The sequence below is a fragment of the Micromys minutus genome (assembly GCF_963924665.1).
Source record: "Micromys minutus genome assembly, chromosome: 10".
NCBI lineage: Eukaryota > Metazoa > Chordata > Mammalia > Rodentia > Muridae > Micromys > Micromys minutus.
In genome coordinates this window covers 31,108,460-31,136,016 of record NC_137979.1, presented here as the reverse complement: position 1 = coordinate 31,136,016, position 27,557 = coordinate 31,108,460, and the positions used below count along the sequence as shown (strand labels likewise).

Here is a 27,557-nt window from a genome sequence, read left to right as displayed (position 1 = left end):
CTGGCAGGTACAGACGTGTGCCTCCCCTCCTCGGACTGGACACCGAAGCTCTTCTTCCAACTGCCCCATGAGGCTCCAGGCACGGTCGCCGTGGCAGCAGGATCTGAGGATGGGCTGCATGAAGCCAGCCCAAAGAGGCTGCAGCAAGGCCTGCACTCAGCAAGCCACTGAAGGGTTTTCCAGCTCCGTGTCAGACCATCTGAGGGTCCAGGATCTGCTCTCGAGGAACCCGGATGACGGACCGGGGAAAGACTCTCTAGTGCAGTCGGGTCCTCTTCCCCACCTCTGCGACTACGTCGTCGTCGGCTGAAAGGCTCTGCTCCGGGCCTCCCCCACTGAGACCTCAATTTCACAGCTTTCTCTTTATATAGGATTTTTCAGTAGTGCTTGTGTAAGAAGTTGGCAGCCACCTAGAACCTAATCCTATGCAAGATAACCTCTGCCTTCCCCACTGTAGCCCCCAGTGCCAGCACCCCCTGGGGGAGCAGGAAAGGAAATGGAGATCCTCGGTAGTATCTTCACATTGCTCTTTGTTCCCCAAAGCTGGAGTGAGGGCCATGCAGGAAGACTCGCTCCCTTCTCTTGGACCGCTTCCAAACCCCAAGCCACCAGTCTGGGAAAATTAGAAAGAAAAAAACCATTAAAGTCCAGAGTGTGTGATGTAGCCGACAGGGATAGGTGGGTACCACACCCAGCAGCTGGAAGTGTTCAGCTGGACAGTCACTGGGCTTCCAAATTGATCAGGAGTCACACTCAAATCTTGTAATTGTCTCCAAATGTCTTGGTAGGTTGCTCAGAGCAAAGCCTCCTCTCCAGGAGAAACTGAACTACCTGGAAACAGCTTAAAAATAAACAAGGGGCAGGGGTGGGAGACAGCAACACCGCATCACCCCCGCTGACTGGTCTCACCTTCTCCCAGCAATGTAGGACAAATATCATGTGCACCAGCAAGAGGCCTTAGCATGTAAGTAGGCACCAACTTGATCTCAGGCATAAACACCCACCTGCCCAGAAGGCAGTGCTGTTAGTGAGTCCCTGGCGCTGTCTTGGCTTTTTACACAGGGTAGCTGAAGTGTGTTGTTCAAATGAAAAGCTCACTGAGGAAAGGAGCTGCCCCTAGCCTCACCTCATCCCTTAGCTGGGACCCAAAATGGGAGAGAAATCTGATGAGCAAACCACCTTATTAACCAACACTAACGTGGGAACATAGACAAAAGAATGGAGAGGGCACTCCATCCTGCCAGTAAAGGAAAGCCCTTCTCCCTAAAAAGCAAGCAGCAAACGGGGCAAGCCCTGCATGATCAACAGTCATCAACAATCTCTGCACCAGACCCGCTCCCAGCCTCCTGCACAATGCCCCAGGGCAGCAGAGATCTTGCCTTACAACCTCCTGGATCCTGAGTCAGAACAGCTGGCTCCAGGAGCCTGGGAGAATGAAACAATACCCAGTGAAGGGCTGATTCTTCCTGGGCCACCAGCCATGGGCCCCACTCCAATCATGGCTCATCTACCCTGGATCCATCCTGGGTACGGGTGACATGGGCAAGTCAGTCCTTTGATTCCCGGAAGGTGGGTGGTCAGCAGCCGAAGTGGCTCTGAATGCATCTTCTGGGTTCGCACAAGGTTCATCAGTTCGAAAGTCCCCAGAGTTCTTGAAAGGGCTAAAAAAAACCCCAAGGAAAGAACATGGGAAGAGGCCCTTGGTGGCTTTGCTAGACACATAACTGTACACAAAACTTGATTCTTTTAGTAATAAATTTTAAAAACAAATGGAATCCTTGAGCCAGGATACCAGCTACAGGGGCTCACCGATCGAGCCCCAGGAGGAGACGCTTTTTGTCCTCCTGACCACTCTCATTCTTCAAGTCAGAGAACACTTGTGTGAAATAGTGTGGGTCTGCATTGATCTGCAGCATCTTGGAGCTCATGAGGTTGATGACTGAGAGGCAACGGTCCCAAAAGGCTTCCTTGCAGCTCTCCACCAGGAAGGGCTTGAGCGGGTAGGAGATTTCATTGCCCATGTAGGAATAGGAGAGGTACAGACAGGTCAGCAGGACAGCCTGGAGCTCGTGGTCCGAGCCCACCTCAGAGGAGATGACATCCCTGCAGAGCATGTAGAGGAAGACCACATTGGCCGGTGTGATGAAACCCTGGTCCTGCCAGCCCTGCAGAAGCAGGGAGCGGTCCACGCTGCGCAGCCAGAGCACGGGGTCCGTCGGGGACAAGTGCTTCAGGCGGTAGCACCGGCGGCAGAGAAACTCACCCAGGCAGCGCAGCAACTCACTAGTGGACGCCTGGACGATGACCCGTTTGGGTGTCCCTGCAGAGGTGATGGCAGGGTGCGGGGCCTTTTTGACAGAAGAGGAGACCCCAGTCTGGGAGCCAGAAAGCTGGCTGGCTGGGGGTGCAGGCGGCTGGGCCGGCGGGGGCTGGGCGAATGTGGACAGGTTGGCACACGACAGCGACTTCTTCAGGTTCTCATTGTTGAGGTGCGCGATGTTGCTCTGGTAGCTGCTGTTGGGCTGTGCCTTCTTGGAGTTCTTCTTCTTCGCTGACACCGCCACGATCCTCTTCCAAGGCAGCACCGAGATGATGGAGTGCCGCTTCAGGTTCTTGTCCTTGGCGTTCTTGCTGTTCTGCACGGCCGTGTAGTGGCCCACGGTGGCCGCGCCATCCTCAAACAGTGTGGCCTTCCGATAGCTGGGGGACAGGGACAGCACCGTGCCCATGGTGCCACTGCTCGCCCGGCAGGGGCCAGCACCCCTGCGCGCCCAGCCTGCCGGCCGGAGGGGTTAAAAGGCTTACGGAGCCTGTAGCGGCCGCAGAGAGAAAGGAGGCGCTCCCGGGACACGACGCGTGTAGCCCTGCGGATCTGCGTGGAAAACAAGATGGTTCTCAGCCCCGGGCGGGGCTCCGCGCCGCACCCCTCCTCACGCACTTCCGAGGCCCGAACCCCCGGGCTGCGGCCCCGACGAACCCCAGCCTGTGCTTCCACTGCGGCACCAACCAAGCGCCGCAGCAGCCCCCGCAGCAGGAGTCCAACCAGGCCGCGCACAGGGCCCCGGCCCGCGCTGGCTTACCCGCAAGCAGGCTCCCGCGGCAGGCGCAGCCGCTGCGTCCCAGGCCCTCCGCAATGCGCGCCGCGGCCCCGAGGCTCGGCGCGGCTCGGCGCGGCGGCGGCTCGCAGCTTCTGTCCAAGGTTCTGCAGGCGCCGCGGCCCCGCCCCCGCCCGGCCCCCGCCTGCGTCCCCGCCGCGCACCCGCCGGCCCCGCCCCACCCCGGCGCGCGCCCCGCAAGCCGCCTCTCGGGATCGCGCGCGCGGCCCACACGCCGGCTCGGTATCGCCGCCAGGTCGCGTCCTCAGCGCGAGCGGCGCACGGCGGCGCCTCTAGTGGGCGCGCCCCGTACGGATGGCGGCGCGGGCGGCGGGAACGCGCGAAGCCGGGTCTCCACCTGGAAGCCGCCCGCGCTGCACAGCACAGCCCGGCCTCTTGAGCCCCGGCGCCGCGCAGCGGAGCTCGCCCAGCGGGCGGGGCGGAGGGCGGGCCCCGCCCAGACACGTGCTGCCTTTGTTCCCGCCGCGGCCCCCTCTGCAGAGGCTGCGGACGTTGTGGAGCGCTGGCCCGGGCGCCCGGCTAGGGAAAGCCGTGTCTCGCATCGGCGTAAAAGCCCGGCATTCATTAAACTCTAGAACACCAGAAGGGAGAGGACGGCCTAGAGATCCTATCACGGAGGCTGTCAAAATCGAAGCTGCAGTGCCTTCAGGCCCGTCACTTTGCCCATTTTAAAACTTAATGGCAATAAAATTGGAAAAAAAAATCTGGTTCTGACTACCGATGCATAGTTCACAAGCAGCCTCCATATCCTTCACAAAGGCCACTGCTGATTTACAAGTCACTCATTTTGAACTGGTTCTGAAGACCCAAACTGTCAAACAGGCCAACCTGCATCTTAACTCAGACTCCCAACTCTGAACCTAAGAGAATTCCTGACAACACCTGCAACAGTTGAACCAACTACCCAAAACAAGAATCTTGTTGAGACTGAGGTCATAAGGCGAAGTACTTCCAGGTTAGAAAGCGCCAGTTCTTTTTGTATCCAAAGATTCCTCTGCCAACACAAGGAGAAAGATTTAGGGACCGGGTGACCAGAATGGAAAATGCCCAGCGCTCTACCAAAACAAAAAACAAAAACAAAAAACCACCAAAGTTTTTCCAGGACCTCGCCAAGCACATGGAAGGCTAGCTTTGCTGCAGCCCCTTCCTCACAATGATTCTCATAGAACAGTGGTTGTGGCTATTACTAGAACATAGCACCTGACACTGGATAATCTATGAATAAAATAATATAGTGTTAGCTCACAGTTCTGGAGTATGGTCCAGATCCAGTAGTAGAACGAAAAGGTGAGATCCGGGCTTCAACTCTCACCAGGAAGGGGAAGAGTAATTACTTGGGGGAATGAGGGCAGGTGCCACACAACTCATGCTAGCAGGAACTTCATTAACCCCTTCCTACTCGAAATTAGTCCGTGACTTAGAACCTTTCCTTGAGACACAGGCCGCCAGCAACTTGCTATTTTCCTGCCTCAGTGTTCACTGTTGGGATTCAGGCATGAGCCACCCACACCAGCTTCCAAGGAAAAACCTTAACACTGTCATTGAGACCAAGCCTCATGGGTCAGACTCAACATCCCTAGCTGCTCTTCAAACAGCTGTCCTGGGTCTCTTCCTTCTCATCACAGTAAGCTGTAAGTCGTCTTCCTAGGGGCTTTCAGACCTGCTGGCCCAATGCTTCCTGGAAAGGCAACCGCTAAAAACTAGCCTCTGAGCTAACTTCGTGTTTATGGTCCCCCCTCTGAATGCTAGGATTAAGCAAAAGTTAAATGTGTTCTACTTCCCTAATTATACACAAACCTCTGAAGGTTGCAATCCACCCATTAGAAAAACCTGGGCCTGCTGTTGCCTGCAACTGAATTCCAGCTTTTACAGTGCATCCTAGAGTTCATGGGCCTTTTCCAGCATGGCTGCATACATGTTCTCTCTTGTCTTCTGTCTGGCCAACCCTATCCCATTACCTTCAAGAATCTCTATGAACCATTCCAGTCTCATGTTGCCAGGGGCAAAGTCATGTTTGCAGAAAAGAAATAAGATGGTACTACCATACTACACACCGAGGGAAGAGATTGTCAGGAACCCCACTCACCTGGGTCACTCCTGGTAAGCTTGCTTCACGGCTTATCAGTCAAGGTTCTCAAAAGTAACAGGACTCCCAACAGTGGCTAGTTATTGGGCAGAAAGCTTAAGAATCTAAAGGTTGTTCAGTCCGTGTGGCTGGATGTCTCAGCCCATCTTCTGTAGATACTGGAATGCCAAAGAAACAGGCTCTAATGCCAGTGAAGAAAAGGACTTGCTAGCAAGGTGAGAGCAAGCAGGAAAGAGCAAAAAAGCATCTTCTTCCATGTGCTTATATAGGCTTCAACAGATGGTGCAGCCCGGGTTAAAGGCCTTTCTGCCTCAAGAACACAGATTAAAGGCACACCTCAAGACCTGAGTTAAAGGCGTGTGTCTTTTCACCTCAAGACGCGGATTAAAAATGGATCTCCTTACTTCAGATTATGTACTGACAAAAACAATCCCTCCCTGGTGTGCGTGCTCTCCATTTTTGATTTTCAGTTAATTCCAGAGGTAGTCAACAACCAAGAATAACCATCGCACAAGGCACCACACAGCTCCCTGCCCACTCAAACCCAACTCTGCCTCCCCACACCCAGCTCCCCTCACTGTTCTGAGAAGCAAGGGCAACAATCTGTTCAACATGGCAGAATCAAGAGCCCAGAAGGCAGAGCCAGTGAGTGTTGCAGGAATGTTTTCTTCCCAGCACTTACAAAGATCCGGGAAGATGTCTAGTTTTCACTATCAGCCTGCCTACTTCCCCACAGCCCCATCTCTGGCTGCCTTGCAGAGAGGCATGCCCATGCTATACCCCAGTAGACGTCTGCTCCACACATATCATTTCCCACACTGGCCCAAGGACAGATGGCCAAAGGGAACAGCTACATGATGCACAAAGGGTTCAACCAAGAGCTACAGAACTGTTTCTTGAGGAAGTACATCTTCCTTTGAGGGCATAGAGCAGCATCTAGTGGCTCTTTTGAGCAACACAGATTACATAACTAGCACACAGCAGGGCACCAGAGCAGCCCTCTGGACTGCTGTTCCCAACACCAGTCTTGCTAATACCCAAGAAAGCCCCAGAACCTAGAAGGCTAGTGCCTAAAAGAGGCTCTCAGCTAGACAGCCAGAACTAGGCCAGCCCATAGCCAGACCTTGGGGGTTGTGTAAGGTGTGGGGAGAGAGCTAGGCTGGCTGTGTGAGAACTTGGAGGGGAAACTGGCACAACCCATGATGGTTTAGTGCAGTTAGGTCCAGAGGTAGCTGAGAGCCATACAGACCAGCCATGAATAATGTGCTACTTTCTAGTAATTACATTGTAAAAAAATAAGTGAATTTTTTTCAATATTTATTTATTTAATGTATATGAGTGCACTGTAGCTGTCTTCAGACACACCAGAAGAGGGCATCAGATCTCATTACAGATGGTTGTGAGCCACCATGTGGTTGCTGGGAATTGAACTCAGAACCTCTGGAAGAGAAGTCAGTGCTCTTAACCAGTGAGCCATCTTTCCAGCCCCCAGAACAAGTGAATTTTATATTGGCTCCAAATATCCCAATGCATGTATAAAAATTAGTGGAATGCTTTACACTTTGTTCATTCTAAGCCTTTAATAGTTTGTGGTTATAAATCTGAACTAGCCTCAACATCAGGGGCCTGACAGCCACACACAGCAGTTCTGCCAGACAATACAGGTCTGAAGTCATCACACCAGAGGCTGCTATCCTGGGCTCCTGGGGTTCCCTAGGTCTGGGGAACCCTTCCCATTCTGCTCCAGCTCTGCATCACTATGGAGCTTATCAAGTACCTTACAGAAACAAAGTTCTGTAAGTAAAATTACACAGAACACTAGCAAACCTTTTCCAACGAGAATCTGGCAGACTCAAAGGCAGGACCCCCAGGAGACCAGGCCTGGGGGTCCGAGGGCAGTGTGGGATGGCCACAACTGAAGACTGCAAAAGCACAGCTGGCCACCAGGACTCAGGCACCTACACTTCCCCAGACCCCCCCCCCCCACAACCCGCAGACTGCCGCCCATCCCACAGGTCCTCCTCGCAGCCCTCCTGCCCCAAAAGACAACTCAACTCCGTTTCTGACTCCACGCCTCACAGCGCAACTTTCCTGCCAAAGACCTTCAAATATGGACTCCCAGCATGGTTACAAGGACTCCCATTAAGCAGTAAGGTAAGACAGCTGTGGCTAAGCCAGAAGAGGCTTTATGGAGCGCCTGAACTTGTTTGGAAACCCTCCAGCACTCAAGAAAAGACACCTTTTGGAAAAAAAATTATTTTATTGGAACTCATCTGAACATCAGATATACCTGGTGTTGGTCAGCAAGAACCGTTTGTACATTTGATATTGATGGTGCCAAAACCAAAACAGTGACTGGACATGACGGGGAGAGAGAGGGCCGAGAACAAAAACCTGATTTTGGAAAGGAAAGTAGAAGCCAGTCAGATTCAGTGAAGATGCAAAACCTGGTACAAGAAAACCCTTTACAAAATAGAAATGTATTACCAAAACCTGGGAGGGTAGATAATCTGAGAACGGTTCTAAAGAAAGAGAAAGAGGCCAGCAGGAAGGAGGTGGGAGGAGGGAGAGAAGACAGTAGTAGATGGGAGGAGGAAGCACAGTGGGCACAGCTAAGGTGCAGGCGCTTACCTGCCCACAAGGCATCAAAGCCTGCCAGGGAACTGCATCGAAAACAGCATGCTAAAACAGCGCCACCCTGTCCTGTCACCCTCTTAAGAGGCAGAGAAAGACACTGGGAGGAGGACAAAAGGGTGCTTCAAATGCAACAAGGAAAATTAATACTTTTTAATTAAAAAAAAAAAAAAAACACCCCAGTCTCATTCCCAATGTTCACTATTTAAAAAAAAAAAAAAAAAAAAAAAAAAAAAAAAAAAAAACCAATCCATCTGACAACAGGAAGAGTGGGAAGGAAGCAGCAGATGGAGTTAGACAGCCCAACTCCTCTAGCGGGAGAGGGAAAGGACATGGCCGAGAGGAAGGAGAGGAAAGCAAAGAGGGCGGAGAGGGATACTTAAAACACTGACGTCTAATCTAGTTACAGTGTTAAAAAAGCCACATGCACAGCAGGCCCCTGCTCCCCGTGTGGCCGTAGTGGACACTAGCTCCTGGACTTCTTCCCATTTTTCCACAGGTCAGAGCCGAGCACGCACCGCAGCGGTGGCAGCAGCATAGCAGGCCCTTCTGCAAAGTTTGCTAGAGCCAATGTCAGAGAGGGAAGGGTGAACAGGCCAGATGGCGGGAAAACACCAAACGCCTCATTTCAAATGAAAAAGAAAACAGCAGTCTATACATAGTTGTTTGTTTTGGTTCAGTACAAACAGAATAAAAAGTCGTTGCTTTTGATGGTCAGCAAACACCCAATTCTGAAGAGGAGGAGAGGTGGCGCCCAGCAGGTGGATGAGGATCCCCAGTGGTTGGCGGGGTGCCTGGCTTTGCGGCCCTCTCCCAGGAGGCAGAGAGCACAGCTTTAGGTAGTGTAAGCCTTTTTCCTTTTATTTAGAATCTTTTTTTTTCTTTTTCTTTTTTTTTAAGCAATTTCCCCACTCCCCACTCCCGTGTTGGCCAGTGCTGATTACATGAGAACCGGCCGCCTATCGCTGGATACAGATGCACCAATGAGGGTTAAAAACTTTCCGAGCGAAAAGTAGAACAGAAAGAAAAGAATCTCCTAGCATTTCCCCAAGGGTTCACTCTCCCGCCACACACACTCTCCAAAGGACCGCTACAGATCCAACTCTGCAAGAGAAGACAGAGCAGTGTCAATTCAATCGGGGAAGCCGTGAGGACCAGACGATGTCCAGTGTCGACAGGCAGAAGCCAGCGCTGCCCGGCCCTGTGTTGCGGGCCAGCACTCACCTATGTCAGCTTCTTGGCCTTGTTGTAGAGGGAGTCCACTACTTTACTCATGTTCTGAATTGTTTCCAGAGCAGCTTCGTAAGTTTTATCTACTGGGGGTTCATCGAAAATGATCAGGACACCCTCCCCCTGGTCCAAAATCCCTGTAAGACACAGCAACAAACCAGGTAAAAGGAGATATTAGATGAAAAATAAGGACCCCACTCTCTAGTCTCATTCTCTCCCAACTTTTTACAGCACACCTTTGCTATATACTCTCTCTCCTTTTTTTAAATGTCCTTTATTATTTTAATTTCTATGTATATGTATGAAACAGTTTGAGGATACATAGCACATGTGTATGCAAGAAACCCTGGATGCCAGAAGAGGTGTCAAATCCTCTTAAACTAGAGTTACAGGTAGTTGTGAGTTGCTATATAGATGTTGGAAACTGAACCTGGGTCCTCTGTAAGAGCAGTTATATGTCATAACTGCTGAGCTATCTCTCCAGCCCCTTACACATTCTTCAAGGAGAGGGTTACAAGGAACCATTAGGAGAGAAACTCTGCTCCTGTTTTAAAGATACACACCCTTCAAATTCTAATCAGCTCCTGGCCTATGTGACTTTTACTCACCATGAAATTTCTTGTCAAGAATCATCTGTGATAATTTTCTTTCCACGTCGGCCTAAAATCAAAGTACATAATTAAAGACACCAATATTCATTGGTCAGAGATCAGCATGACATGAAAGTTAAGACTCTTACAAGAAATGGATTGAAGCAAAATACCAACAACACAACTGTAGCTATGAGCCCAAGTTCTGTTCCCACAAGAGCCCAGCCCCTCTGCACCTTTCCCTATTCCCACCCCTAACAGGCCTGAGAACTTACCTTGGAGAGTTTGATGAGGCTAGATATGTGTTCAATCTAAAAGGAAAAGCAGACAGCAACACTGAGCATTTGAATTCACTGCCAATAAAAAAGGACAGAGAACTGCTGACTTTCAAACCTGCTCAATCTAGAGGGCCAGATGCTCCGTGGCCATTCGTAATGTTCTCCTGCTCTGTCCCCTTCCCTGCCCTTCACTATACAGAATATCCTCTCATCTTATGCACCAAATACATAAAATATTTACTACATGTACAGTGACAACTCAGAATGAGGGGCCAGCTTACAGCCTTCTACCTCATTTTGGACAATAGTACAACGTCTAGCCCAAAACTGTTGACAAAGCTCCCAGAAAGGTTCTTACCTGTACTCGGGAAAAAGGCTCAATGACCCGGATCAGATTCTGTTCCAGTAAGTTATCGTACAACTTGGCCAAATGTGTGCTGATGATTGGGTCGTCCCGGAGCTCTGCCCTGTAGTCTGTCAGGGCCTGCAAAACAAACCTCACAATTGTTAAGGTCTGGGTAAAATATTAAGGCCTAGGTAACTGTTATCTGCCTGCCATTTTGTGTTGTTACTAATACTATAAAGAAAGTTTCTCATATGTTGTTTCTGCTGTTACTAGTAAAACTCTCTCATGCCTAAGTTGATAACATATTATGTTCTGTGCCCTTGTAAACCAATCCAATCACAATATAAAGTCAGCAGAACTGCTTTGTATAGTTATCCACATGTGGGACAGTGGACAACGCCCCCAGACAGAAGAACTGGTAAGGCAGTAGAAAGTTCAGAACCCTGATAAATCTCATAATTGAGAACGGCAAGAATTCAAACTAGCTCCCAACGAGGTTCCTGTCCTGGAGCACATGACCACAACACCCCACTAAGGGAGCAATAACAACCAGTCAAGTAACAGAGAGCCCAGAGCTCTCCATGCTAATACGGTGTCTAGGTAGACCCCGAGTGTTTAGCCAATGAGCTTACCTTCCTGGGGTACCCTTTCTTGAAAAAGGTATTAAATCTCTGGTTCACCCTGAGTTAGACCTATGCATCTTCATCGGCCATGAATAAAAGCAGTTTGGACAAGCAAGGATGTCTCCTTCGTCATACAGAGCCACACCCAAGTCTCCTATAAAAGCCCTCCATATTCTTGACACTCACTCAGAGCTAAGCCAGATCTACCCCAACCCTGGGCTCCCACTATCAACTCCTTCCAAAATTCATTTTCTGGGTACACAGGAGTTTGAGAATCACAGTTTCTGTTTCTTACCTGAAAAACATGGGCTAGGACCCATATCTTAGACTGTGTTTTGCCTCCAAGAGAGGTGTATTAGCTGTTCTCATGCACCAGCAGTGAGGTGGAAATGCAGAGCCACACCCACAATAAGCTTGGACCCAAACTAACCACTAAGCAGCACTTCCTACACCTGGGTATAAACTTTATTTGCTTGTATAAGCTGCCCTGGGAATGGACCCCAAGATAAGAAAGACACCTGCAACTATATAAAAAATTATTTGGAATAAGACTTCCATTTTGAGCAAGGGTTGAGTAAAGTTTAATTTCCCAAGACCTGGGAACTGACATCCTCCTGAGCAGGTAACAGACATCTAGGATGGTAAGTTAAGGCATGAATATTAGATAAGGCAAATCCCCTGCTACAGTTGAATATTCCAACCAGTGAAAGCTGGATACAACATGTACAACGAGGACATGTTCCTAAGGAAACCCTCTACCCCTAAATCCTGTTTGGTGAAATAATCTGACACAGGTATTTGTAGAGATTAGGCTTAAAAACCCTGTAGAATCTTAATGTCAAGGTTCAGCTCCCAAGTCTGAATTGTGACCCTGATCAATCAATTTTGGGATGTATACTCAATAAACTATCCCTGTCTGACTGAGATCAGTATTTGTGTGACTTGTGAGATGATCCCTAAACCACCACAGTAACAGAGACTGGAATAGCACTTTAAATTAGTCTCTAATCCTTGCCTCCTGAGAATTCTGCTGGCCCTGGTAACCATATCATCGATATATATGAGAAGTCTGGAAAGCTGAAAGAAAGAGAGCAAAAAGTATGAAGAACAAAAGTGTGGAGCACCTTTCTGTCCTGACATTCAATCCTGTAAGCCAAGAGACACTACTTACAAAACCAAATGAACTGCACATGTTTTCTGCATATATTTCAAAGAGCTCTGAGATTAAAAAATGAAAAATGCTGAATTACACAAGCAGTTCCTAAGAGCTTTGTGGGGATAGTACAATATGGCTCTGCAGGTAAAGAAAGCAAAATGCCTTTTTTGTTTGTTTTTGAGTTTTTGTTGTTTGTTTTTTGAAGTAATGCTGTTTTTTTCCCTTGTTTGTTTTTCAAGACAGAATTTCTCTGCATATCCTTGGATGTCCTGAAAATCACTGTGGCCCAGACAAGCCTCAAACACAAGAGATCTGCCTGCCTCTGCTGAGCTTAAAGGTGTATACCTCCATCTCTGGTTAGGTCTGATTTTTGGGTTTCTTTCCCCCCAACATTAATATTTTTATTGACTATTTGGGAGTTTCACATAATACACCCTGATTAAACTCACGAGACTTTTCTGGGGGTTTATAAATGCTAGGGCCCCAAGAGGCAGGGTGAGTTGTTGGTGGGTTATTGGTGAGTTGTTGGTTGGTTGCAGTTGGGTATTAGTGAGCATAGAAGACATAAAAATTATATAGATATTCTGACAGTGAAGTTCAAACTTGCCCCAGGGAACTCTACAGCCCTAATTATCAGAAAGTAGTTAACAATAACACCATCCCCTTTCCTTTCTATCCTTTTATCCCCCCTCTCTTATCTAGTGTTAGGAAGTTGAAAGGTATGGGGGGGGAGGGGTGAAAGAAAGAACTCACAAAGTAGCAAATGCCAGCTACAAAAAAAAAAAAAAAAAAAAAAAGAAAAAAGGAAAGCAGGGCTGGAGAGATGGTTAGGAGCACCAACTGCTCTTCCAGAGGCCCTGAGTTCAAATCTAATCCCAGCATCCACATGGTGGCTCACAATCATCTGTAATGAGATCTGATGCTCTCTGCTGGTGTGTCTGAAGTGTACTCATATATAATAAACAAATCTTAAAAAAAAAAAAAAAGGAAAGCAGACAAATAAAAACCAAAGCACAAGTCCATTTGTGGTGCCTCTATAGCATGGCCAAACTCCCAGTGACCAACTCCTTAAAGAAAACTGAGTCTTCCCCAACCCAAACCCCTACCAGAAGTCATCAACTGTAGAGACTACACTTCAGCATCCTTATCACAATTTTTAAGAGTTCTCTTTGATGGCTTCCTATCTAGGCTGTTTTTTATTTTGTTGGGGGAGGGGAACGGGTGTCACAGAAGCTTTCTATGACTCTTTGTCTGGTTTTTAAGTTGATTACTAAACTTAGACAAAGAGAACACCAGTTCAGAAAAAAAAAATATAAAAATCCCATCCTAAAGCTTAAAGAAGTGTTTCTTCTAATTTAGCCTACAGCATAATCCTGAGGACATTTCTCTCTTAGAGCTAGGTAAAGTTGCTCACCCCTTGCAACACTTGGGAAAATGAGGCAGAACTGCTCTGAGTTCCAGGTCAGTGTCACATACATAGGAAGACCCCGTCTCAAAAAATAAAACTGCCAGGGAGTGGTGGAGCACACCTTTAGTCTCAGCACTCAGGAGACAGAAGCGGGTGGATCTCTGTAAGTTTGAGGATAGCTTTGTCTACAGAGTTCCAGGATAGCCAGAGCTATACAGAGAAACCCTGTCTTGAAAAACAAGTTAGATGGGTGGATAGATGGATGAACAGATGGCACATAAACAAGAAAAAATGAATTGTTCACAGAGTAAATCGAGCCTGGGATACCTAAAGCTGTTCTGTATAGAAGAAGTAGACCTCGAGTTAAACCATGAGATAGAACAGCTGGATGGTTTGGCGATCCCAATTATCACTTTACCACAAAGTAAAGGTAAATAACTTTATTGTACATATGACTAACTTTTGTTTAACACGATCGCTCGTGCATATGTACATGTGTGCTTGCGTGCGCATGTGAGGTTAGCATCTCCCTGGGCCGGGGTGACAGGGGGCTATGAGCTGCCGGATATGAGTGCTGGGAATGGAGCTCAGGTCCTCCGGAAGAGCAGTTCATTCTCTTAGACTGTGAACCATTTCTCCAGTTCCAAATGACAACTTGACATAAAAAGCACACACAAATAAATTAAATCCAGCTCAGCATCCCTCCCACTCTACTCACTGGACAGAACTACTTCCCGGACTTGATAGGGTTCTGGGTGAAGAGCCTATGGGATCAACATGTAATATCTCTAACTTTGAAATAGTTTTGTTTTTTGAGACAGAGTTTTCTCTGTATATCCCTGGCTATCCTCTGTAGACCTAAATGCTGGCCTAAAACTCAGGGATCTACCTGTCTTTGCCTCCCAAGTGCTGAAATGACACCACTGTTGAAACTGTTCTTTAAAGTCCTCCAATGGCCCTCTTCTCCACTCGTTCCCCATCAATTCAACACCATGCTCACCTTTTCGAAATCTGCCAGTGATCTGTTCTTGCTAGCTTGAGCCACACATTTTAAAGCTTCTGTCTGAGAATTAAAAACAAACAAACAAATAAATGTCATGAACATGATCTGATCTACATATGCACACGTACCCAAGGTCTCATAAACACCTTCTGTTAGACACAGCAACCTGTCCCACCATCACGTTTCTTAAGAGGCCGGGGTAGAAAAGCCAGCAATACTGAATATGACTGTAGGCCAACCAGTTTCCCTTTGAAATGTGTAGTGACTTAAATGGAAGTTTCCCAGAAAGATAGATCCAGATAAAAATTCTCTAGAAAAAACAACAAGAACTTGTGGTTTCTTTCTCCTTATTCCAATATTTTTTTTTTAATCTCTACATGCACCTAATTATTTCTGCCCTCAAACCTGATAATCCCTGAGTTTTATCAAGGTTCACTCTACTAGCTTTGACACTGATTGACTGAGGTTTGCAGTAGCTCGAATATTACACTTGAATATTAAAATTCTACAGTGTGCCAAAACTGAATATACAGTGCCCAAGAAACTTAAGGTATCTGCCAAACAATCAAGTCTACACTCAACACCCATCTTTCCAGATCAGCCTGACTTCTTCTGAAAGATGTCACTGAGGCACAAAGTAACAGGGAGCTAGCTCCTCAGTGCCAGCCTCACAAATAAGGAAGGTAAGTCTATGTAGCCGACTGACACAAGGCTGTCAGGAGCACAGTCTGTCTCCAGCATCTGCCCTACATATAGTAAACGTCATACGTACACTCTGGAACACAGAGCACGCACATAAATGTTCAAAGTCTATGTCCACCACCCTCAGCTACCTGTCCTCTTCCTGAACACCTGCAGATCCCATCTCAACTCTAGTTTGTTTTTTGGGTTTTTTGTTTTGTTTTGCTTTACTTTGTTTGGAGACAAGGTCTTACTATGTAGCCCTGGCTGTCCTCGAACTAACAAGAGATCTGCCTGCCTCTGCCTCCTTAACACTTCAACTTCAATTATGAGCAAAGTCTCTACAGTAAAAGCCAGAACTATAATCTGACTTGAAACTTTTACTGAAGAACAAACAAATTAGGACCACTTATAGAGAAATTAGTTTTTGCTGATAGTATTCCAGAGATTTGGCAAGACAGCTAATCTGTTTATTGTTTAAAAATAACCATATTTGAAATTCAAAATGATGGCTTTGATTTCATTATGACAGTCAAAGAGCAAAGAGGGATAGACCACACCTGAGACGTCATCCCTACAAGTGTGTGGTCATCCACATTTACCCAAATACAAACAGGGTGAACAGCTATCGAAGGCCTCTTTTTAAAGTATACCCAGATTCATAGTATGAACGGGACGATAAGTTGAGAAACACTACAACAGGTCTCAAAAGATAGTTCTTACACCAAGTAATCTGACCTCCCCACAAGCATTTTGTACCAGATCTAAGCAGGCTTCTGACCCAGAGAATCAGGATGTCAGATTCTGCATAGGTTCTATTTGCAAGTCAGGCTCACAACAGAAAGATCTGGCCAAAGAAAAACTGGAACCTAACAGCAAATGCTACAATACATTTCTGTAATTCCCTCAAGTTACCTGTCTGAAACAGTGCCCAACACTGACTTTCTAGGCCAAGAATTTAAGGGAGTGGGGAAGGAAGAATGTAGACCTAAGAAACACTGACCCATTCAAATACCATGAACTTGGCAATAAGCTGGCCTCAGAATACAAGTGCAGTGGCAATATTCCCTACCTGCCTCCCTGCATACCGAAGTGCAAGCTTTCCGCTCACCAAAGCCTGGACATCTTCTGGGCTACAAAAACAAAAACAAAAAAACAATAACTTGGTCAACTGTTCCAAAACATAGGTTTAGGTTAACTACTAACCAGAATCCCATTGTGACGGCTCAACTGAGAGGAAAATCAATCAAACCCTTATGTCCCAACACTACAGAAGTTAGTGTTTTTTTTCACTCGTGGTCAAGGCTAGCAGTGAAAAGTAAAAACAACACAAAATTAAAGAAAGCAAGCTAGGCATGGTAGTACATAACTTTAGGGAGGCAGAGGCAGTTGGATCTTTTCGAGTTCATGGCCAGCCTGGTTTACATAGTAAGATCCTATCTCTATGGGGGGTAAGAGGAGAAGGGGAGGGGGAAAGAAAGGGAGAAGGGGCACCAGGGAGAGAGAGGAAGAGGGGAGGGGAGGGGAGAGAGAGAGAGAGAGAGAGAGAGAGAGAGAGAGAGAGAGAGAGAGAGGAGGAGGAGGAGGAGGAGGAGGAGGAGGAGGAGGAGGAGGAGGAGGAGGAGGAGGAGGAGGAAAGAGAAAGAGAAGAAACAGAAGGGAGGAGGAGGAGGAGGGAGGAAGAAAAAGCCCAACTGAATGTGCCCCACCTCCCCAAAAAATAAGTTTAAGTGAAATGTCAGCATAGCAGGTCTTGTTCAAACACAATCATAGGGATGTAGCTCCGTTAAATGAGTATCTGCCTAACACACATGGAGTCCTCGGGTTGTTTCCCATCACTAAGTAACTCCAGTTTGTAATCGTAACATTTGGACAGCAGAAATGTGCCTTCAACATCATCCTTGTCTACGTGAAAAGTTGAGACCAGACCTGGAAAGATGGTTCAGTGGTTAAGAGAAATTCCCAGCACCCACATGGATGCTCACAGACATCTGTAACTCCAGCTCCAGGGGGGTCTGATGCCTTGTGGGCACCAGGCATGCAAGTGATGCACAGGCATACATACATTCAGGAGAATCATACGTATACATATAAAAATAAATTCCAAAAAAAAGAAAAGGCAAGCAGGGCAGTGGTGTCTAATGTCTTTAATCCCAGCACTTGGGAGACAGAAAGCAGGCACTCTACTCTGTGAGTTGGTCTACGGAGTAAGTTCCAGGACAGCCAAGGCTATATAGAGAAACCATCTCAAAAACAAGAAAAAAATCAAGTTAAGTCCAGCTTTGGTAACATGAAATTCTTTGTCCCCCTGGCACATCCCTCTTTAAAGAGAGAAAGGGGGGGGGGGGAATAATAAATAAAATCAAAAAATTTAGAAAATTTAAAAATTATGACCCTGGCTGTAGAGATGGCTCAGCATTAAGAGCACTGATTCCTCTTCCAGAGGTCCTGAGTTCAATTCCCAGCAACTACACAGTGGCTCAGAATCATCTGTAATGGGTTCCAATGCCCTCTTCTGGTATGTCTGAAGATAACTACAGTGTGCTCATATACATAAAATAAAAACCTGTGAGGACAGAATATTTGGTGAGTGAGAAATCTCTATGTAATTCCTAAAATCATCTCCCAAAGTGTAAAAGAGCAGCAAGCACAAGTGTCGGAACGCCTCTGAATACCCCACTCTGTATCAGCCAGCCCATCGCCTGCAGCTAGTGTTGCATCTATTAGTAACCAAACTCTGCCTAAGCCATCTCTGCTACAGTGCACACTTGGTTAAAGTATTAGAGTTCTTACATCCTCCAGTTAATGGTCACTTACGTGTTGAGCATGATTTTACACAGCAACATGTACTTCAGAGATGTGATGGCCTTGGGGCTATCAATGGAGTCATAGCCTTCAAATGCCTCATAGAAGTATGAGTATGCAGTTTTCCAGTCCTTCTCCTCTGCTGCATGAATAATACCTGGTCAGTGAAAAGACAACAAAGAACCATATAAAATAACAGAACCATAAGAGAGCTATAAAAAGCCTCAGAAATTGACCCCAATAGCATCAAGTTACTAATGAGCTCAAGTGTAAACAAAGAAACTGCCACAAGTCACAGCCAGCTCCTAGGAGCTGACATTAGAACCCCAGGTCTCTAGCCTCTCTGATCAGCCTACCTTTTTAAATTCTCAAAGAACTTAGAGACCCAATTCAAAAGCAACCCCAAGCCTGTACAGTGTGGTCCCCTGCTTCTTACCACCTAGTCCTACCACCACTGGAACAAATGTTTAACACCCTGGACATTACCTGGACAGACCAGTGGGCTGACCCACACACGCCCAGACCACATGACTGAACTCAGCTCTGGGCTGGGATAAAGTGCTCGACTAACACATACAAGTCCTGCACTTAAACCCAGAACCAAATGAACTAAACATGGTATCAAACATCTGTACTTCTAGCACTTGGAGGCAGAAACAGGAAGATCACAAGCATAAGTTCATTCTCAACTACAAATCAATGTTAAGGCTATCCTGGGTTTCATGAGTCTGTATCTCAAAAGCAAAACAACAAAATTAAAATAAAAAATAAGAATTAGTAATGTAGGCTGGAGAGCTATCTCAAGAGTTAAGAGGGCTGACTGCTAGCAATAACATGGTGGCTCACAACCATTTGTAATGGGATTCAATGCCCTCTCCTAGATTGTCTGAAGACATCTACAGTGTACTCGTATACATAAAATAAATAAATCTTTAAAAAAAATTAGTAGGACTGAAGAGATGGCTCAGTGGCTAAGAGCACTGGTTGCTCTTCTAGAGGTCCAGAGTTCAAATCCCAGCAATCACATGGTGGCTCACAACCATCTATAATGGGATCTGATGCCCTCTTCTGGTGTGTCTGAAGACAGCTACAGTGCACTCACATACAATAAATAAATCTTTAGAAAAAAAAAATTTTTTTTAATTAGTAATGCAGCTTTTCCTAAGCTTTGTTTTTATTTTTCTCTTTGTTTACTTTTTCAAGACAGGGACTCACTAGGTAACTTGAGCCATGCTGGAGCTCACTATGTAAACCAGGCTGGCCTCCAACTCTCGGAGATCCACCTCTGCCTACAAATGCTGGGAGTAAACTGTGTGCTACCACAACTGGCTAAATTTAGGATTTCCACACTGAAGCAGTTTTCTTGATTGGTAACATTCTCCAACATGTTATTTCTTTCATTTCAAATATACCTTATTTGTAGATGTGCTTTTGATTATATGCAAGTGTATAATAAATCTCATATAATTCAATTTCATAAACAGCTACACACAACTAGCCAGTATTTCTTTAAGTTAATTCCAAAGCTTATCTCGATAATCCCAATTTGGTTGCTCCAGGTGAGCTTAACTAGTTGAACTGACTACATGCACCGTGTGTTCTCACCTGAGATGATATGGAAGTCTGTAGCTAAGAGGCTGACAAGTACCTCTATATACTTTAGCATAACTGTGTCCCTTTATGACATTAAAGATCTCAACCCCACCCATCTCTTTACCAGAGTGCTTCCCTACAGTCTTTATATAAAATATTTAACAGATAAAAGTAAAAGGATAAAGCTGTTAAAATTGATCCCAGAAAAACCAGCGTTTTAGCAGCATGCCCATAACTCACTGTAGCAATGGGGACACAACGCAGAGGTGGTAAGCTCCCAGCTTAGCACCTTTACCTATAACCTAATTTCTCCCACCTTGAGGGAAGAGTCAGATCCTTTTATTAATAGTTCTTAACTAAAGAGGCCTATAGGAAAATATGTGCTTCTTTATAGCCAAGGAAAAGTCCCTCAAGATATAACAAACTAGGGCTGATTTTAGTGGTTAAAAGCACTGACTGCTCTTCCCTGAACACATGGTAGCTAACAACCATCTGTAACTCCAGTTTCAGAGAATCTAACACCTTCTAGCCTCTGTGGGCACCAGACATACAAGTGGTACATAGTGTATACATGCAAGCAAAACAGACACATATATTAAATAGAACTAAATAAATCTAAAAGAGGAAGAAAGGAACAACAAACTCTAAAGCTGTGAAGCTTAGTGAATATCAGAATTTTCCCATATCTCCCAGCATATCAATAGGGCAGAATAAAACACTGAAATAAGTCTGGGGGAAAAGGGGGAGTTTATAAGCCCAGCACTCAGGAAGCCAAGAAAGAAGAATCCAAGTCCAAAGCCAGCACAGATTATTATATAAAACATTATCTCTTTTTTTTGGGTGGGGGGTGTATGATGGCACACACCTTTAATTCCAGCACTAGGAAGGCAGAGGCAAGTGGATCTCTGCAAGTTCAAGACCAGACGGATCTACAAAACGAGTCCAGGAGAGAGAAACCCTGTCTGGAAGCCATGCCCACCTCCAAAAATGGGGTTGGGAATAGGCCTTAAAAACAAATATGCTGTTTTCATGAAAACATTAGCAAAAAAGCTATTATCAAGACTAGCTGAATTGCTGTTGCAATACTTTACTTTGTAGTTTTCCATTAATTAATTATTTATTCACTTTACATCCTGATTGCTGCCCCCTCCCCAACCTCCCCTCCCCTTCTTCTCTGAGCAGGCAGAGCCCCTCTAGATATCCCCCCCCACCCCACCCCCACACACCGTGGCACATCAAGGCTCTGCAGGACTGGACATCCTCTCCCACTTAGGTCAGACAAGGCAGCCCAGCTAAGAGAATGGGTTCCACAGACTGCTTCCTTTTTTGTTAAAGATTTTTTTCACTTATTCATGTATCTGAGTATTTTTGTATACATGCCCAGAAAGGCCAGAAGAGGGCATCAAATCCCCTAGAGCTGGAGTTACAGACAAACTGTAAGATTCCCAATGCACTCCAAACTGCTTAGCCATTTCTTCAACCTATGCCAGGCAGAAACTATACAGAGAAAACGCCTAAGGAGCTTATTATGATAGTATATACAGAAGAATAGATTTTTGGGGACTTGAGAGAGTACCTGTCCTTGCAGAGGGCCTAGGTTCAGTTTCCAGCACCCACATAGTGGCTGACAACTATATGTAACTCCAGTTCCAGGGGATCAATGCTTTTTCTGGCTTCTGTGGGTACCAGGCACATAAGTAGCACTTACACACATGTAGGCAAAACACCCATTCACATAAAAATAAATAAAACACACACACACACACACACACACACACACACACACAAAGTTAGTTCAAAAGCAAAACTAGAGAGCCAGCAGAGGTGAATCTGAATCTGGGTGTTAGAAGCCAGACTGGTTTAGAGCTAAATGAGAGCATGTATCAAAACAAGGAGGGTTGGAGAGATGACTCAGTGGTTAAGAACACAGACTGTTCTTCCAGAGCTTCTGAGTTCAATTCCCAGCAACCACATGGTGGCCCACACCATCTGTAATGAGATCTGATGCCCTCTTTTGTGTGTCTGAAGACAGCAAGCGTGTACTCATACACATAAAATAAAAATAAATCTTAAAAAAAAGAATGAACAAGGACATATGCAGAAGAGGCATCTGAATTGGGTCCAGAAAGATATATAGAAGACTAGAGAGATGGCTCTGTGGCTAAGAGCACTGACTGTTCTTCCAGAGGATAGGAGTTCAATTCCCAGCAACCACATGGTGGCTCACAACCATCTGTAATAAAATCCAACACTGTCTTCTGGTGTGTGTATTCATATACATAAAAGAAAAATAAATCTTAAAAAATAAATATATATAGAAATCTGTATACAGTTATGAAAAGACAGAACATCTGAAATTAAGACTATCTTCTAATAGCCCTGATATGTTGCCCTTTCAAATTAATCCTACAAGCTTCCAAAAGTCTCTAAAAGACTAATAGATTTGGTTCACACACATGTTAAACCAGTCTGGAAGAGAAACACTACCATTCTTAGTAAGTAACTAAGAGGTAAATTAAGTGAAACCCCTAAGGTAATAGTTCTGACAGTCAGGTTTCAAGCCAGGTACTAATAACTATGTTCTTAATTATTTTAGACAGTTATTAGGAAAAAAGCTGATTAGAAAGGCAGATTTGTAATTGATATCTTTGAGGAATACTGAGCCAAATCAGCCAATTGTTTTCCAGTTTCAGCTCTAACCTTACCACACCCTCTACTCCCCAATCCCCATTCCTTTTACCCTTAAGATGAGCAGTAAGAAAGTGCATCTTATGTACTGCTGGGCCTGTTACCTGACTGCATGTCCAGGGTAGCCTGCAATTTAGGGGGGCAGTAGATGGCATTTGCTGTGGTTCGAGCAGAGGTTAAGGCAGCTCGGGCTTTCGGCAGATTGCTCAAAGCATGGTAAGTCTTGCTTTCTAAAAGCTGTACTTCCACCAAAAGGGCTTTATCATCCATCTTTTTCAATTCTCGAAGCAGCTGAGAACCTAGAAAAGAAAAATACACATATGTGTGTTTGTTAGCCTCTACCCCACCCCACCCAACCCCTTTTTAAGATAGGAACTTACTATGTAGCTCTAGATGGCCTGGAATGTACTATAAAGACCAAGCTGACCTAAAGTGAACTGCCATACCCAGCCTCCCCTCCCCACCTCCAAAGAAAGGTCTGATTAGGGCTAGAGAGTTCAAAGGTCTGGCAGACCACCTGGTTCAATTCCTAAGACCCACATGTTGGCTCACAACCATCTGTAGTTCCAGTTCCAGGGAATCCAATGCCCTCTTCTGCACCAGGCATATATGTGGTACATATACATACATGCAAACACTCATAAACACATTATATTTTTAAAAAGAAAGGTTTTAATTTTGTGACCGCGTGACTTTGTGATATATATGCACACATATGTACAGGTACATTGCCTTTATGCTCAAGAGACCAAAAGAACATCAGGCACTCTCCCCTTTCACTTTCTACCTATTTCTTTGATACAATCTCTTCCTAACTAGGGCTCCTGCTTTCTCACCTAAGCTGGAAGCTAGCAAGCCCCAGTGACTCTCCTGTAACCACATGTCTTGAAGCTGGCAATTTTTCTACATTTTCTTGTTGGCTTTAATTTTAGTATTATAATACCATAAAATCTCAGTCTCCACTCATGGCAATGAGGAGAAGCCTTCTAAAAGTCATACAGGTCACTATTACAGCCCATGCAAGAGCTAAATTGCCCTCTAATGTGCTTTCAAAAGAAAACTACGTATCTATAAAGCTTTCATTCTAAATACAACACTGGAGCTAAGAGTCCTAGGCACTCACACCTAAGTTTACAGTGAGAATCTCTCCCATCCAACAATCAAAGAGCTATGTATGTAAAAGACCCTGGAAGCAGACATAGTGAAGGCGTGACTGTAATTACCATTACTACTCTTAGAGAGCATAGCAGAATGATGTAGGTTGACTGAGCTACATGGTAAGAAACTGCTTCAACAAACCAGACTCAAAGAAAATGGAATACAAGGGCTCACGGGCAAGGAAGGAGTTATAGATACGCCAATAGTCTGCACATAGACCTTATTTCTCCAACTCAGAGAAGACTATTATTTATACCATGTACAAAAATAACTTTATATGGATAAAAGGCCTAAATATAAGAGGTAAAACTACGGTGCACATCTATAACTGTAACTCTTAGGAGGCTGAAACTGGAGGAGCATGAGCATGAGGCCCCTCTAGCTATAGAAGGAGGAAAAAACGAGCAACTATAAAAACCTCTTTAAAACTCAACAAAACAAAGAGCCAGGTGTGGTGGTGTACACCTTTAAACCCAACACTTGGAAAGCAGAAACAGACTGATCTTTAAGTTTCTAGCCATCCAAGGCTACATAGTATAAACTTGTCTCAAAAGAAAAAAAAAAGAAAAAGAAAAAAAAAAACCTAAAGATTTTCTATTAATTTTATACTGATAGAATAAACAAAAGAAAAGAAAAAGAATAAATACCATGTCATTATAATTTAAATGTACTTTATTCAATGTGTCAAGCCCAGTAGTGCCTCAGCAAACAGGTAGAAGTTAAAAGTCAACTTTTTTGGGTTTTGTTTATTTTTTGAGACAGGGTTTTTTTGTGGCCCTAACTGTCCTTGAACTAGCTCTATAGAGCAGGTTAGCCTGAGAGATCTGCCTTCTGCCTCCTAGGTGCTGGGATTAAAGGCATGTACTAACAGGTCTTAGAGGACAATTCCTGAAAGTCAATCTCACCTGTTACCTCATGGGATCCAGGAATTAAACTCAGGTCAAGCACATCTACCTGCTGAGCCATCTGCTGTCACAAAACTTACTTTAACGGGCGCATCAGCTCCACCTATAATCAATCCCTGGATTTGGTAGGTAGAAACCAGAAATTGCCAAAGAAAATTATGTAGCTAGACTAGCTGAATCCAAAAGTTCAGGGGAAAGACCCTAACCCTAACTCGAAGTATAAGGTGCAAAGCAATCAGGCTGGAGAGATGGCGGCAGAAGTTAAGAGCACTGACTCTTCCAAAGGTCCTGAGTTCAATTTCCAGCAACCACATGGTGGCTCACAACCATCTCTAATGGGATCTGATGTCCTCTCCGGGTATGTCTGAGGACAGCAATGGTGTACTCATATAAATAAATCTTTTAAAAAAACAAAAGGTGCAAAGCAATCAAGGAAGATACCCAATGCCAATGAGGTAATGAAGAGCTGGCTCAGCAGTTGAGATTATGAAGACCTGTGAGTCCAGATCCTAGTACCTACATCAGAGCATACAACATTTCTGATTTCCATGGGTGTACACAGATAGGAAAGTGTTCACATAGACATAAACACATAAAAATAAATACTAAAAAAAAATAAAATACAGGGGGCTGGAGAGATGGCTCAGCAGTCAAGAGTGCCAGCTGCTCTTCCAGAGGACCCAGGTTCAAATCCCAGCATCCACATGGCAGCTCACAACTGTCTATAACTCATGTTCCAGGGGATCCAACACTCTCACACATACATACATGCAGTCAAAACAAAAATGCACATAAAGTAAAATTTTAAAATTACAAAAAAAATATAGTAGCTTTATAGTAGCCTATAAAACATTCATAATTTAAAAACTTAAATCTAAAATTTATCAAGATATTATGTATAAAATAAAACTTAAAAAAAACTTCAGCTACTCTTTCAATGAAATTACTTTTACTGTTTTAAATTTAAAGCTTAAAACTGATGTCTGCTCTATAAAATTAGATTAAGTTAGAGCTGCACTTCTACCCAGTATTTCAGAAATTTAAAGCAAGACTTTACTGTGATTCATTTTATAAATTTGTTAATTTATAAATTGTAAACTACCTGAAATACTTTTTAGACACAAGTAAAATATGATTATTAACAATCAGTAAGAATAACCAAGTTTGGAATCTACTCATTTAGCTAGCTTAGAGATCTTATTTTGATTTCTAACAGTTTACTTACCCAAATGCAATGCTTCCTGGTACCTCTTGGTATCAAAATACAAAGACACCAGCCTTGCCTAGGAAAGAGAAAAGGCATTGATTACAGGGAACAAGGGGAAAGGCCACTGAAAGAAATCAAAGGTTGACAGTCACAAAACACTTACTGTTCTATACAAGATCTGATGATAGCATCAAGTTCAACACAGCAACTGAACTTGGCCCCAGTACTATTTACTATGGCCAAAGGACTGTTAACTGTACCAACTGCTGTTATTCTCTGTATTAAAACAGCAAAAGTACCTCAAAACTTCGAGAACAAATCAAAACAATTGAAAAGAAAGACACTAAGTACAGTAGCTCACATCTATAAACTCAGAATCCAGAAGAATGAGACAAAAAAAAAGTTGGCCAGAAGTTTGAAGCCATCCTGAGCTGTAGAATAAGACACTGTCGCTTTTAAAAAAAAGAAAAAGAAATGCTCCTCTAACGGTGACATTCCTATAGGTCAGTGTCCCTCAGTGACTGTGGCACTATTCACACCTCCATCTTATCTAATGGTACAGCAGACACCCACCTCCAATGCTTGGCGTAAGAAAGTTCTTTTCTCTGATTTGGCCCATTCGATGCACTCTAAACATAGCTCGACCTGCAAGAGAGACATACATGTTACACGATGCCCTTACCTTCTTCCAACTAAGCACAATTAGAAGCAGAAAAACTCCCTTCTTTCAGAGCCCCCATGTTGTTCACACATTCCACAGGATGCTTGCCCACAAGATCTCAACATGTAATGCGTACATTGTAATCAAGAAGCAACTTGGCTTTTAAAAAGTATATTCTTTGCCTCAGCATGGTGATGCACACCTTTAGTTCCAGCATTTGGAAGAAAGTAGCAGGCAAATCCCTATGAGCTCCAAGCCATCGAGCCTGGTCTACACAGTGAGTTCCATGACAACCAGGGATATATAGAGACACTGTCTCAAAAGAAAAAAAAGTGCTCTTTGGAAAAAGCCTGGATATTCAGAATTTCTCAACACATAGTACTGGAATGTCTATTTGTAGGACATCGTAGATATCTTCAACGCACAGCTTTCTCCTTGAAGAGTTCAAATAGTAATGGTAAACACTGTGACTACGCTAGTAAAAAAAGAGGTGAGACTCCACATACACAAAAAGCCTCATTCCTAACAGCTGGAAGGTTCAAAACATCTAGCTCAATCTTTCTCCTAAACACTATCATTCACACAGAAAAATGAACACAGTAAACTTAGTTTATGTTAAAGGGGAAGATAGGAGCTAGAGAGATGGCTCAGCAGTTAAGGGCATTGACTGCTCTTCCAGAGTTCAATTCCCAGCAACCACAACCATCTAATACCACCTTCTGATGTGTCTGAAGACAGTGACAGTGTACTCATATAAATAAAATAAATAAATCTTTTCTTAAAAGGTTGCTAATAAGAATATAAGGCAATGGGGCTGGAGAGGTGGCTCAGTGGTTAAGAGCACTCACTGGCTTCTCTTCCAGAGGTCCTGAGTTTAAATCCCAGCAACTACACGGTGGCTCACAACATCTGTAATGAGATCTGATGCCCTCTTCTGGCATGACTGGAGACAGCTACAGTGTACTTAACTTATATATAATAAATAAATAAATCTTTAAAAGGAAAGGCGATGAAAGGAGAGACAACTTTCTGGAGAACTGCTAGTGCAATGGGTTCTTATGTAAATTCAAAGTTCTTCTGAGACGCTGTAAGAGAGGAAAACTGAGAATAATCTAATGTTGAGACTGACAAGCTCATGAAGAAAACAAAACAACACTGAGAAAATTCACTAATGAATTATAACTAATGCCTCACTGAAGCCCCCTGGTGGCTAACTAATCTCCAATGCTAAACACAAAAGACCTCCACAGAACAAAAACTAAACTAAAAGCAAGCCAATCACAACCTTAAGAATTTTGCAGTATGTTATTAAAAGCCAAATTCAAGATATGTTCATGATATGAATGAACTAAACATATTCTGAATTTTGTTTTTTCTGTGTTTTCCAGA

General features: G+C 44.6%; 2 protein-coding genes across 2 annotated transcripts in view; both read right to left on the bottom strand.

Annotated features, from left to right (window-relative positions):
* Positions 1–1,805: 1,805 nt before the first annotated feature.
* On the bottom strand, positions 1,806–2,729 carry CDK5R1 (cyclin dependent kinase 5 regulatory subunit 1; the record flags this gene model as incomplete). The annotated part of the gene is made up of 1 exon (XM_080922836.1): positions 1,806–2,729. One exon carries the CDS (start codon positions 2,727–2,729, stop codon positions 1,806–1,808), a length of 924 nt encoding a protein of 307 aa, XP_080778962.1.
* A 5,318-nt stretch (positions 2,730–8,047) lies between these two features.
* PSMD11 (proteasome 26S subunit, non-ATPase 11) overlaps positions 8,048–27,557 on the bottom strand; it is a 33,998-nt gene continuing 14,488 nt past the window's right edge. Inside the window, exons 4-14 of the mRNA XM_080923243.1 lie at positions 26,081–26,152; positions 25,526–25,583; positions 22,342–22,536; positions 17,969–18,113; positions 16,224–16,284; positions 14,468–14,530; positions 10,293–10,418; positions 9,932–9,967; positions 9,675–9,726; positions 9,061–9,203; positions 8,048–8,940 (exon numbers count right to left, since the gene is read on the bottom strand). Coding sequence (XP_080779369.1) covers positions 9,061–9,203; positions 9,675–9,726; positions 9,932–9,967; positions 10,293–10,418; positions 14,468–14,530; positions 16,224–16,284; positions 17,969–18,113; positions 22,342–22,536; positions 25,526–25,583; positions 26,081–26,152 — 951 coding nt within the window. The 3' untranslated portion in view covers positions 8,048–8,940. The remainder of the gene's footprint in view (positions 8,941–9,060; positions 9,204–9,674; positions 9,727–9,931; positions 9,968–10,292; positions 10,419–14,467; positions 14,531–16,223; positions 16,285–17,968; positions 18,114–22,341; positions 22,537–25,525; positions 25,584–26,080; positions 26,153–27,557) is intronic.